Source organism: Peromyscus californicus, unplaced genomic scaffold (assembly GCF_007827085.1).
Source record: "Peromyscus californicus insignis strain IS unplaced genomic scaffold, ASM782708v3 Scaffold_7__1_contigs__length_154581171, whole genome shotgun sequence".
NCBI classification, from domain to species: domain Eukaryota; kingdom Metazoa; phylum Chordata; class Mammalia; order Rodentia; family Cricetidae; genus Peromyscus; species Peromyscus californicus.
In genome coordinates this window covers 139,429,019-139,442,773 of record NW_026294595.1, presented here as the reverse complement: position 1 = coordinate 139,442,773, position 13,755 = coordinate 139,429,019, and the positions used below count along the sequence as shown (strand labels likewise).

At 42.2% G+C, this 13,755-nt stretch overlaps 1 protein-coding gene across 1 annotated transcript; it reads right to left on the bottom strand.

Annotated features, from left to right (window-relative positions):
* Window positions 1–818: 818 nt before the first annotated feature.
* Window positions 819–2,807, bottom strand: Spint4 (serine peptidase inhibitor, Kunitz type 4). Its single transcript, XM_052723730.1, has 2 exons — window positions 2,693–2,807; window positions 819–1,003 (listed from the first exon to the last, which is right to left on the bottom strand). The coding sequence occupies exons 1-2, from the start codon at window positions 2,805–2,807 to the stop codon at window positions 819–821; spliced, it is 300 nt and encodes a 99-aa protein (XP_052579690.1).
* Between the last annotated feature and the right edge of the window lie 10,948 nt (window positions 2,808–13,755).

The window sequence follows — 13,755 nt, the reverse complement described above, 5'->3', positions numbered from 1 at the left end:
ACTCAGCAGGGTCTTGATCTCTCAGCACTGTGAGCAGCCATGAGTCTCTTCATCTCCTGCAAAGAGCAGCTTCTCCAGTCAAGGTTGAGAGTAGTCATTGTCTTTGGGACTCGGGGAGGCAAAGCCCAGCTTCTCAGGGAGCTGTGGACCCATTGGAGCTGAAGCCTCGGCCTTGCACTGACCTTTGCTCAGATGCGATGCCTGGCCCGTGGGTGCCTTCAGGACTTCTGGGGCTTTCTGGACCTTCTCCATGCTCTCAGTGGGGATTTCTTCTCTTTTGACTCAAGCCGTCCTTCAGCCACGGTAGTAGTCAAAGCTTCTGGGGTGGTTGTTTTTGGAGGGTTAGTGAAGCTATTTTAATGTAAAATTGTATTATTATATGGTAATTGCTTATGAATACCTGGCAGTTTAGCAAATAATTGTTCAGTAGACAGCAGCTACAATTTCCCCCTGGACATATGATTTTTCTAATTGTAAAGTCAATAATTTTTGTTGTTTTGTTTTTTGAGACAAGGCTTCTCTGTGTAGCCCTGGATGTCCTGGAACTCCATCTGTAGGCCAGGCTAGCCTCAAACTCACAGAGATCCACCTGCCTCTGCCTCCTGAGTGCTGCGCTAAAGGCAAGCACCTCGATCTAACCTGATGAAAGTCAACAATTTATTCTGAGATCCAGCCTACCCATTAGAACCTCTTATTAGAACAATCCTCCCTCTTCACATCCTAAAACAGGGGTAAGCCCTTGACTAATTTTCTCTACCCTTGAATCTCAGAGTCTTTCCTTGTCATTCTCCCAAAGATAAAAGATGAGATTAGATTCCTTACCGCACTGTTCGGTAGTCTTCATTACAGGCTATGTCACATTCTAATTTAAGATTGAAGTTATTAAGGTTACCATCGCAGCCATTGAAGATAAAACTCTGACACTCTTTGGCAGTTCGATTGTAGAAAAATTTAAATTGTGGTTCATAGCAATGGCCGGGATCCATATCCATAGTACAAATATCTGTGAGAGAAGTTTCCATAGAATTAGAGGAAGATGATTAAGACTCAACAGCAAGTTTGTCTCTATTGAGAGGCCCTTAAAAATTCCTGCTTGGGGGGTTGGGGATTTAGCTCAGTGGTAGGGTGCTTGCCTAGCAAGCACAAGGCCTGGGTTTGGTCCTCAGCCCTGAAATTAAAAAAAAAAAAAATTCCTGCTTGGGATGGTGAGGTGGCTTAGGGGTTAAGGAACTGATTGGAGTTATCTCTATGGAGCCCACATGGTGGGAAGAGAAAACCAACTCCCTCCAGTTGATCTCTGACCTCCACATGTGTGCTGTGGTTCGTAAGTATTCATGCATAAACAATTGCATGCATGCAGGTGTACACACACACACACACACACACACACACACACACACACACACACACACACAAAGAAAGAAAAATTCCTTCCTTTAGCTTGGAAACATTCTTGTTCAGGGACCCTGAGAGGTTTCTGCCTTTTCTGTTAAAAGCAGAAATATATGGCAGAGCCATGTTTGTCCAACACCAACAATTTGTGTCTCCAGATTGTGATCTGGGGCATCGGTTTGGGAAAGAACTGGATTGTGACTGGCTCAGCTTGTACAAAGTGACAAGGTTCTTGACACCACACACCTTGCAGGGTGTTCCGGCATTCTGCTCCGCCATGCCTCATTACCTATCTTTTCACCGGCCTGCTGAAGACACACAATGCAGAACACACACACACCCCTTCCTACATCCTCATCATACAATTTACATTTCCAAATTCAGGAGATTCTGTACTCTGTTGTTGTGAAAGTTGGATTCAGAACCAAGGGCATGAAAATCTTTCCTCCTCATGCCTATTCTTCACTCTTTCTCTTGTTTTGTCAGGAAGCAGCTGTCTCATCTGTTATTGGCTAAGTGGTGGGTATGAATGATTGACATACTCACACTGGTGGCCATGTTGAGTCTAGTGCTTAATGCTCCCCCTTCCTTCCTCAAGCTACCAGTCTGTAATTTATTCACTGGGGAGACTACTTGTCTAGGCCTAGTAACACACACAATTTTATTTTATAGTCACAAATGCTCTCTGATTTTCTAATTTTTGTTTTACATATGGATAAGCTGGGGTAGGGGAGGAGATGATAATTGGCCCAGAATCTCTTCCAAAGGCACAGATCTGCTGAGTGACAGGATCAGAGTTTGGAATCTGAATCAAAGTATAGACTGTATCACTTGGGTTCAGGTATAAAGTCTCATTATGAGTCATAGCTACACTGTAAACTCTGCTGTATAGGGACAGTGTGCTCAGATGTTTTCTATATGCCCAGAGCCCAAATGCAGGATATACCTCAATTATATCAGTCTCCAAATTCCTCTCTCTCACTCCAATGCATGCTCTTGGAAGGTCTGAACTCTTTGAAAGATGTCACAAAACCCCTATCTCAAAATGCTTCCAGTCTTTGACCTCCTACAAAAGAGTTCTCTCTCTGGAAAGGACTTACTTATACCATATATTGTTTTATCCTCTCTGGACATCCACAAGACCTCCAAAGTAAACAATGCCCCAAGTTAAGGCACTGAAGGTTGGTGGCTGTTGCCACAACAGAGGATCCTTCTGACCTACCCAGTGGAATTGTTTCCATTTCTTCCTCCCTCATCCATAAGGCCATGGATTTACCTTCTGTTTTAACCTCATCCATACCTCTGTATTCATCGCACAGCAGTTTCATAAGTTTGGCAATACCACTCAGTCCTGGGGTGGTGAGTGAGCAGAAGATGAAGAACGCTAGGAGAACCCCCAGCTTAGCAGGCTTCATGGTGGGGCAGGCAGTAGGTTTATTAAACTGTTTAATGCTCTTATACTTCAGGTTTGGTTTGGTGGGAGGGCTGAGCCCACCTAATCCAAGGGCCAGGATTGGGCATTACGAGGTGTTGAGTTAAACGCTGAGTGCTTGAGTACCCAGCCATGAAGCTAAAGGCCCCAAACTGATTAGACCCCTGATAGTGAGTTCCATATTCATGCAGAAACAGTGTGAGCTTAGGGACAGGGCATATGCATATGCTTAACTATGGAGGGTTGGATCACCAGAGCAAGGAATTTTAAAAGAATTGCTTCCTTCCCATGTTCTGGTTTTCTAAAGCAGAGAAAAACTGGCCTGGTGCATTGGAAAGAATGAAGTGTGAGAGTAACAGTGATAGAAATGATGACTGAAGCATTTCCTTCTTGCCATAGTCTATATTAAGTAATCCATATGGACTAAGTCATTGAATTATTACGCAGAACCCTGAGGTAGGTATATTTGTCCTCACCAATGACAGACACTGAACAGATAGAGGTTAAGTTATGTACATGATCACTTACCTATTTTGTAGTGGACACTTGATTTGAAGTTGGCATAAGGGGTTTAGTAGTGTTCTGTTATTATTATTACTGTTTAATTTTTGGAGACAAGATCTGGCTGTTTACCTTGATTTGTTCAGGAACTTGTTGAGTAGCCCGTGCTGGCCTTGAACTTCTCTGATCTTCCCACCTGAGCCTCCCAAGTACTGGGGTTGCTGGCCCGTGCTTTCACACTCAGCTAAGAGTTTGTTTGAAGCACATTGCTACACTACTCTGTGAAGCCACCTTGAACCTGACTTGTTTTATAAGTTTGGAAAAAATGACTCCCATCCACACCCTGGAATCATTTGACATTGGTTTCTTTTGGTGAACCATGAAATAAAGGCCCCCTATCATTTTCTGATGGTTTCAGACTTCTCTTTCATTAACTGCGTTCTATTCAGCCACTGTCAATAGCTACAATCATATAATTTTGCTAATATATGTGGATTTGCGTGTTTTATTACATTATATATTCCTGTTTCAAAAGCCATACTTAATTTCTTGAACTTTGTATTAGGAGTTTTCATTTTCCATATAAAATTCAAAATTAACTTGACAAATTTCTGAGAAAAACCTACCCTAGACATTGTTTTGAGCTGCATTGAATCTTTAGACCAATTTTATGTTTATTTTGGTCTTTAATAATTTTTTTCAAGAAAGATTTCTGGGGCTGGAGAGATGACTCTGGTTAGGAGCACTGGCTTCTCTTCCAGAGCACCCAAGTTCAGTTCCCAGTGCCTACATGGGGTGGCTTACAATCTCCTATAACTCCAGTTTTATGGGGATCCTATGCTTTCTTATGGCCTATGAGTATGCCTTCCCCAACCCCCATACACACACACACACACACACACATACATACACACACAAAAAAACCCCAGAGACACACAACTTGCCAAAGTGCAGAGAATAAGAGATTGTAGAATACCCATCCTTAAATGAGAATACACACCATACTCCTTCCTTCAAAGGCCCAGGAATCATTGTGGAAGATGGATCAGAAAGAGTGAAAGGGCCAGAGGTGATGGATAACTGTAAGGAAACAGTGTCTTCTGGATACAGCAGGGCAGCTGCACAAATGAACTCACAGTGGTTCATGCATAGGACATGTACAAGCCTAAACCAGACTAAATCCCAGCATGGAGAGGGGAGTTGGACATGGAGATATTGACGATTGTTAGTTCTGGAAGAGGAAGGATTGGTTCTCTCTAATAGTGTAGCTCCTCATAAGCTGATCATGAGACAGTAGAAGGCCATACATCAGAGAACATTTAGGTAGCACAAATTGGCCTAGAAGGGAAAAAATAGGACACAGAATTGTGTGGGAAGGGAGCAGAGTTGGATCTGGGACAAACTGGCTGAAGAAGAGTGAATATGATCAAAACAGTATGAAATTCTCAAGTAAATGATAAAATTAATAAACTATCCATAAAAATATTAAAAATAACTTAAAGAAGATAAAGGTTTCTGATACTTTTCTCATGCAGGCTTTATAACATCTATATTTTAATATTATTATAAATGGTATCTTTCTGGGTTTTGGTATACCACGATCACTGAGAGACACTGTCTCAAAAAATAAGGTAGAGAGTTGTAGATGCTTGATTTTTATTAATTAAATAGTTTGAAGTAGGAAGATCCACCTTTAATCTGGGCTACACCTTCTGCTGGCAGCCTATATAAAGGACATGGAAGAAGGCACCTCTTTGTTCTTTGCCTGCTTGCCCTAGCTCTTGCTGGCAAATCCATTTCTTCACTGGCATTAGAGTTTACTTCTTCAGAACTCTGGTGTGTACTGAAGACCAGATGGGATATCCAGCTTCATGGACTGAACAGCTTCTGAATTTTTGAACTTTCTGTTGTTTGAAGCTTCATGTCGATTGTGTGTGTGTGTGTGTGTGTGTGTGTGTGTGTGTGTGTGTGTGTGTGTGTGTCTGTGTGTGTGTGTGTGTCTGTGTTTCTGTGGGTATGCATACATACTGTTGATTATATTCTTCTAGAAAACCTTGACTAACTCACTTGAGCGCACGTGCACACACACACACACAATGAATTAATTTTGCAGTTTGAAAATTATACATCTTTTCTGATAATCACAGAATTTCCCCCCTCAGATTTACTCCTATATCTTAATTTAACTCAGCAGCTTTTACAGTCAAACGTCTCTCTGTAGTTTAAAATCCCAGACAATATAATCCCGATTCTCTGTGTAATATCCATCTTTATGTGGTTTATTTTTATATTATCTTTACTGTCTCTTTAAAGACTTTATTTTTAAAAACTATTTCTTTATATAACTGTCTATATTCATTTTCTTCTCTCTTCCAAGCCTACACACATTTTTATCTTTAAACACTTCAAAGACCTACAGAATATGGCATTTAAAATGTTTTAAAAAACTTAGACTTTTCTGGACATTGAGATATATCTGCTCCTGGCAGTACTCATTTACTTCAAAGAGAAAGATGGACATTGAAGACACCCTATATGGAGTTTGTCTTCTTCTTGGCAAAAATAGCCATTGGGCAAGAGACTGTTCTTGCCTGGACTGCTTGACAAAATGTTGTATTGACTGGACATGCAGGAACCATAAGAAGGTGACCACTGAACTTTTCAAGGCAAAATGGTCCTTCAGGTTCCTGCTTCACAGAAGAAACTGCCAGACATTCTACAGGACACAGAGAAGTGACTGAGAGACATTAGACCTATGGGCTAAAGATGGATGCCCCAACATTACAGAGGAACTTAGGGTAACTGTCCAGGCAGGCAGCTGTCTCTGTCATTTCTACAATTTTGGAAGTTGCTTATAATGTTCTTCCTGTTTACTTAGGTAATATTATAGCCTTCTGAGGTCTTTGATGTAGTTGAAGACCAGATAGTTATAATTTTCCTTAGTTATGATAAAAGATAAGCTAGATATGAAACCTTAGACTCACAAATATAGGATAAATAGAATACTTTCTTTGTTTTTGTTTTTGTTTTTTTTTGAGCTGAGGATCAAACCCAGGGCCTTGCACTTGCTAGGCAAGTGCTCTACCACTGAGTTAAATCCCTAACCCAGAATCCTTTTTTTGAATTTGCAAAATATAAATAGACTAGATAGTGTAACTGTAATTCTTTCTTGATAACTGTTTTGTTATATATAATTTTACTATGTTAAAGTTAAAACTTTCCTTTTTAATTAAACAGAAAAGGGGAAATGCTGTGGAATAATGCTTTTGTACACTGGTTTAATAAAACACTGATTAGCCAGTAGCCAGGCAGGAAGTATGGGTGGGATAAGCAGACAAGGAGAATTCTGGGAAGAGGAAGGCTGAGTGAGGAGACACCAGCCCGCTGTCCAGGGAGCAGCATGTAATGGCACACAGGCAAAGCCATGGAACACGTAGCGACATATAGGTAACAGAAATGGGGCTGAGTTTAAGTGTAAGAGCTAGTCAGTAGTGAGCGTGAGCTAATGACTGAGCAGTTTTAATTAATATAAGCCTCTGTGTGTTTACTCGGGTCTGAGTGGCTGTGGACTGGACAGGACACAGGAAAACTTTCAGCTACATTCTCTGACCTTAGGGGAAGTTACTTAGGATCTGTAATCTTTTTTGTATACTATTGAACTTTGTGCTGGTGTGATGTGTAAGACTTGTGCATTTTTGTGAATTTGATCTTCTGGTGATTCTCTTACTGTCTTTATTGGATTTGAACATATATGAGAAATAGTCACCCCTAGTCCCTGGAATATTTCATATGAGTTGAAATGTTCATTCCTTGTGGATTGATTAGACATTTCTGTAAGCCATGTACACTGATGTCTCTGTTTGATAGATTTTTCACTAACTTACTGTTTTGATTTTCAATTGTTTTAAACTTTGGTTTACTTTCCAAGTTTCATATCTCCTCTTCTTTTTAAAAATTTTACTTTATTGTGGGCTGGAGAAATGGCTCAGAGGTTAAGAGCACCGACTGCTCTTCCAGAGGTCCTGAGTTCAATTCCCAGCACCCACATGGTGGTTGACAACCATCTGTAATGAGATCTGGCGCTCTCTTCTGTATACATAATAAATAAAATTAAAAAAAAAGAAAAAAATTTTATTTTGTTGTGCTAAGTGTCCTTAGTATCAGACCTGGAGATACAGCTCAGTGGTTGAAATGGATACTAGACAAGCATGAGAACTTGAGTTCTGATGCCCAGTGTCTATGTAAAAATGAAGCATAGCTGCATGTGTCTGTAACCCCAGCTCTTAGGAAGAGATAGACGGTTTGGGGATACACTGGCAGCCAGTCTGGCTGAAGTGATTAGTTCTAGGTTCAGTGAGAGACCGTGACTCAAAAAATAACGTGGAGTAGTTAAAGAAGACACCTGATGTTGACCTCTGGCCTACATATGCACATATATAGGTTTGTGCACATGTGTACATATACTTCACACACTATACACACACCTCTCTATACATGTACATGAGTTGTTGAGGTCTATCCCATCAGCATATTTTAAATGCATAATGCCTCATTGTTGACAATAGATATATTATGCACCATATTTAGATCTTCTTTATCTTGTTTGACTGAAACTTGATGCATTTTGTTTAACAACTCCCCATTTTCCTCCTTTCACCAGACCTGACCAAACACCATTCCACTGTGAATTCTATGACTTGGACTTTATTGGATACCTTACATAAGCAGAGTTATAAAATGTATATATCTTGCTGTGTACAATTCATTTCCACTGAGCACAACATCCTTTAGGTTCATTAACATTTTGCAAATGATAGGATTTAATTATTTTTCATGGCCAAATAGTATTGCTTATATAAGCCAAAATTTGTTTGTCCTTTTTTTTTTTTTTTGGTTTTCCAAGACAGGGTTTCTCTGTGTGGCTTTGGCACCTTTCCTGGAAGTCATTCTGTAGCTCAGGCTAGCCTCAAACTCACAGAGATCCACCTGGCTCTGCCTCCCGAGTGCTGGGATTAAAGGCGTTTACTACCACCCCCTGGCTATTTGAAATATTTTGCATGTATAAATGGCACTAAACATTTTTAGCCATATCATGATTTAATCAGTATGTCATTTTGTGTGTGTGTGTATGTGTGTGTGTATATGTGGTGTGTGGTTTATGCACACATGTATGTGAATCAATGCATACCCATGTGGAGCCCAGAAAAGATGCCAGTGTCTTCCTCTACCCATCTCCACCTAATTTTTGGAGCAGACTCTCTCAGTGAACCTGAAGCTCGTTTTTTTTGGCTAGTCTGGCTGGCCCATGAGTTCCCAGGATCTATCTGTCTGACTTTGCCTCCCAACACTGGGCTTCTAAGTACATACAGCCATGCTCAGTTTTCACATGGGTGTTGAAGATTCAAATGCAAACCCTTTTGTTTGCATAGCATGCTCTTTCACCCAGGGAGCCACCTCCCCATCCCCTTACCAGTCTGTCTTTCTACGCATGATCTTCACTTATTTTGATGACTTTGGATCTTCAGTCTTCACACTCACCAAAAGACAAATGTGCATCCAAATCCTTTCAAACTGATTAAGATAAAATATTGGAATTTTATGTCTTGTACAAATTATAACTAAACACTAATACACTAAATGTTAAAAAAAAATTTCTTCTATACTATCAAATCCTGTGAAAGTCTCTGTCATCATGATCTATAATTAGCCATCATTAAATAGATATCAGGGTTGGGCATAGTGGCAGATGCCTCTAATCCCAGCACTCAGGAGGCAGAGGCAGGTGAATTTCCATGAGTTCAAGGCCAGCCTGGTCTACATGGTGAGTTCCAGGACAGCCAGAGCTATGTAGTGAAATCCTGTCTCAAAAAACAAAACACACACACATACACACAAATCAATCAACCAATAAATGATAATAAAAAAGAGACATCAGGCTCAGATGGCTTAAAGCAATATATGACATGATGGTGGATGATGTATTGTCTGTTTTTGTTATATATGCTAATGCAGATGATAGCCACTTGTGGTTATTGAACGATGGCTAGTGAGACTGAAGTCCATTGGCTATTTTATTTTATTTATTTTTTGGTGATTTTTATTAATTAATTGATTAATTAATTTACTCTTTTCTCATGTATTATATCCTGACCACAGTTTCCTCTCCCTCCACTCCTCCCAGTCCCTTCCCCCCACATCCCCTCTCCTTCAGATCCACTCCTCCTGTTTCCCTTCAGAAAAGAACAGGCCTCCTGGGGATGTCAGTCAAACATGGCATACAGATTTACAATAAGACTAGGCATATGCCATCATATCAAGGTTGGGCAAGGTAACCCAGTAGGAAGAAAAGGGTCCCAAGAGCAGGCAAAGAGTCAGAGATACCTCCACTCCCAGTGTTAGGAGTCCCATAAGAACACCAAGCTACACAACCATAATACATATGCAGAGGACCTAGCCCAGACCCATGCAGCCTCCCTGATTGCTGCTGCTTCAGTCTCTGTGAGCTCCTGTGAGCCCTGGCTAGTTGATACTGTGGGTTGTGTTTTTGTGGTGTCCTCAACCCCCTTTGCTCCTACAATCCTTCCTCCCACTCTTCTGCGGGATTTCCAGAGCTCTGTGAAGACTCCTAGTAAAGGGGGGTAGGGAGCCGGAACCAGCCATCTTGTTACCAGGCAAAGCTTCCAGTGGTGGGACTGGGACATCAACCCAGCCACAAAACCTTCCACCTAAAATCTATCCTGCCTGCAAGATGTTCTAGGGTAATGGTGGTACAGAACTTGGAGTGGCCAACCAAATGGCTGGTCCAACTGGAGGCCCATACCATCAGAAGGAGCCCATGCCAGTCACTGCCTGAATGGCCAGGAACCAGAGATCTAGAATAGAACCAAACACAGCTGACCAAATAAGAGTCAAAGGAAGGACTTCTAATGATGTTTCTGCTGTGCTCACAGATGAGCCTAGCCCAGTTATCATCAGAGAGGCTTCATCCAGCAGCTGATGGGAGCGGATGCAGAGACCCACAGGCAGACACTAGGCAGAGCTCGGGACTATTTGGTTTTATTATAATTAACACAAATGTCCATATTCAGTGCCTAAGAGTATTATAGCTCAAATTTGAGTAACTAAGGCAGTGATTGCTGTTTTGAATGGGCCAATGTGAATGTGAAAGACCTGCTGGGCTCACTCAGGGCAACTTGAACCATATCTGTTTGGCTTCTGGTGGTAAAAGGAGGGCTGTAGGTTTTTCTGAACAGTCCTTCTTGCTCTGGGTTAGGGGTTACCAGGGACACAGCTGGATCAGAAAGGTTTCTCAATAGAGAGGGGTCAGGCTAGAGTTGGGATAAAGTTCACTCAGGGTGTGCAACAGACAGAAAAGATGACCTGTGGGACTAGGTGGCTGGACAGACTGGTGTCATTTGTGGGGGCTCTGCAGGGGGCACAGAGTCCCCCGAAAGTGTAAGGCAGGCACTGAAGTCACTCTTCAGTCAGCCAATCTGTTCGTCGTGAGCTTTCACACTTCATCTTTCAAAGGTGCACGGACTGTCTGTGACTACACCCTGCTCTCTTCCAAGATTAGAGAACACTTGTTTTCACCAACTTGAGTTAAGTCAGACAGAAAGGAGAGAAATGAACAATAAACTAGTCAACCAACCAACTAAACATTTATACTGAAATGTATACTTTATATGAATATTTATTTAGTGTGTGCGCGCATGCACACGTGTGTGTGAGCGACAGTGTTCATGTGGAGGTCAGATGACAACTTGTGAGATTTAGTTCTTTTCTTCCACCATGGAGGACTGGGGGAATCAAACTCAGGCTATCAGGTTTGTTCAACACGACCGAATCTGCTGACTCGTGCCACTGGCCTCCTATGATTTCTTTATAACAAGGATTTTGGATAAAGGATTGACTAGACACAGGCAATAACATTCTTGGACTCTGCCAGCAGCCTTGTGAGGGGTTTTGAACACATCATCTCATTTCATCTTCATAATATACCCTAGAGTTAATAGTTCTTCATCTCTGTGTCTCTGAGGATTAGGAATTGCCCAACCTAAGTACATCAGCAGAGCCAAGCTGGACTGATTCCCAACATTGTACAAAGCGTCTTCCTCTATTCCCATGTCTTTCTGCTGCTACAGCTTTGGATTATCGAAAGGACTGCTGTGCTGGCTGATGGCCAGGGTTATGGCCCTGCTGTAGCAGGAAGTAAACATGCTGGACTCGGCAGGGGCTGTGAAAGGGTGGACGCAGTGTTCACACACCTGCTGCGGTGTGCTCGCCTTACCTGCTTTCGTATAACATTCTCTCTCTCTACGAGATCAGTGAGAGCACTTGGAGCCGAGGTACCACTATTCTTATTTGGAAACTCTGGGGACATCAGACCATCAACAGACCATAAACTCTTACACTTCATTTTTAAAAATCCATTTTATTGTTTTATATATATATATATTGTGTGTGTGTGCTTGTACACACATGGGTGCATGTATGTACAGGTGTCTGAGGAGGCCAGAAGAGGGTATTGGATCCCTTAGAGCTGGAGTTACAGACATTTGTGAGGTACTGAGATCCAAACCCTGGTTTTCAGGATAGAGAAGCAAGCAATCTTAACCACTGAGCCTTTTCTCCAGCACAGCTCCTACATTAAAAAAAAAAAAAAAAAGATGCTCTGAACAAAAGCCACCAAATGATAACTACCCTTTCTGTTCTGGTGGTGAAGAGGCAGGGAACTCCATTCTATTTGCCTACTTTTTGTAATCTCAGGGAAATTATAGAGACGACCCCCTCCACCTTTTCAAAGGGCAAACACTTAGAACCTGGAGAGAGCAGCAGTATGTGTACTCTTCTCAACTTGGCAGGGTCTCCTCAGTGACCGTGTCCTTCCATCCATGTAACCTTGCTTTATCCCCACAACATTCTAAGGCACAGATGGCTTCTTTCTCTTTCGCATGAGCAGGTTAATTGTCTCACAGAGGTACAGTGAGTTAACCAAGGACTCATAGAGCATGAAGGGCCCAGTCTGACCTCCTGCCCACAGTGCTTGCTCACTGAAGGCTGGAACAGCCTGAACCATGGCAAAGCCTCAGGTCTGAGTGTCCTGCAGTCCCCTTAGGACACGACTCTGCTTCTTTATGTTGTAGACCCCACTCTGCCCCCAGGGAATGAGTTCAAAGACAAACCGGTGAAGTGAATGGAGAACCAGGCAATCTGGCCATCAAGAAGACTGTTCTGGCCTTGTGAGAATGCTGGGGATTTGGAGGAAGGCTGGAAGAGGAAGAGGAGGTCTCACACAAGGAACCAGGAGAAGCCTACCCTCATGCAATGCACTGGGGAGCATGCCTCGAATGTCAAGCCTCAGGAGGAGTCTTGAATCTCCTGTGTCTCCTGTAGAAGAGAAATATTTTTAGTGTCATTATCATCATTCTTGTCTTAATGATGAGAAAGCTGATTCAGAGAGAGGGGGTGGTAATTAATTTGAGATCGCCTGATTTGGAAATGGTATAGCCAGGACTTAAGTCTAGGCGTTTGACTCCAGATCTACACTATAGATCTGCGTGGAGTACATGCAGCTGGGCGTTTGCTCAGGGCAGGGAACACAGCAAAGAGCAAGGCATTTGAGCTTTCTCTGAAGGAACTCAGCAGCTGAGTCTCCCGCTGTGGGTCACTGAGACTTCATTTGGATCATGTAAGACATGAACAAGTAGAATCTTCATCTGTTCATGAAAAAAAGAAAGAAAGAAAGAAAGAAAGAAAGAAAGAAAGAAAGAAAGAAAGAAAGAAAAGCAAAGGAGGAGGTGTCTTATTAAAGGTGGCAGACATGCCTGTACGAGATGAGCAGTGGTGTTTCATCTGCACTCTAGAGTCTTTTCTCTGTCCTAGAACGCTTCCTTCCCTGTGGAAGACTCAGGGCTAATGCTCATGCCTGGTCAATCAACCACAGTCCCCTTGGTGCTGACCTCCTGAGCCTGAGAACATGGAGGAACTAAGGACAGTGTCTGCTGAAAGAGGACAAACAGACAGAACAGATTTGCTTTGGGGATTTGGTGCCACATGTATGCCCAGATACATCATTCCAGGTAGATGCTGGGATGAAGGTAGATTCTGGGACAAGAGAAGTCCCAGAATAGAGATAGAGGCAACTGGGAAATGTTGGGGGATAGAGGCAAATGGGGAAAAATAGAGGCAGGGCCAGCGATTCACAGATCTGGTGGTGAAGGACTTATGGAATTCGAAGACTCTCTTTTAATTAGGAGTTTTGTGGAAATATTCCTTGGTAAAGAAAGAGACAATGTTGGCAATATGATAATGATGACAACAATAAGATTACAGGAAAAAGGAAGGAAGAGACGTCACAGTCATGGGCAAGAGGCGTTGGTGTTGGCTTCTGCCAGCAGCACTGGGGCCAGGGCTGGGAGAAGAGACAC

Bases quoted from the DNA above. Each gene is read 5' to 3' on its own strand.
- Spint4 (XM_052723730.1), bottom strand. From the start codon at position 2,807: ATGAAGCCTGCTAAGCTGGGGGTTCTCCTAGCGTTCTTCATCTTCTGC. The intron at 1,004-2,692 runs GTATGGATGAGG...CTTCTCTCACAG, and splicing joins GCTGTGCGATGAATACAGAG to ATATTTGTACTATGGATATG.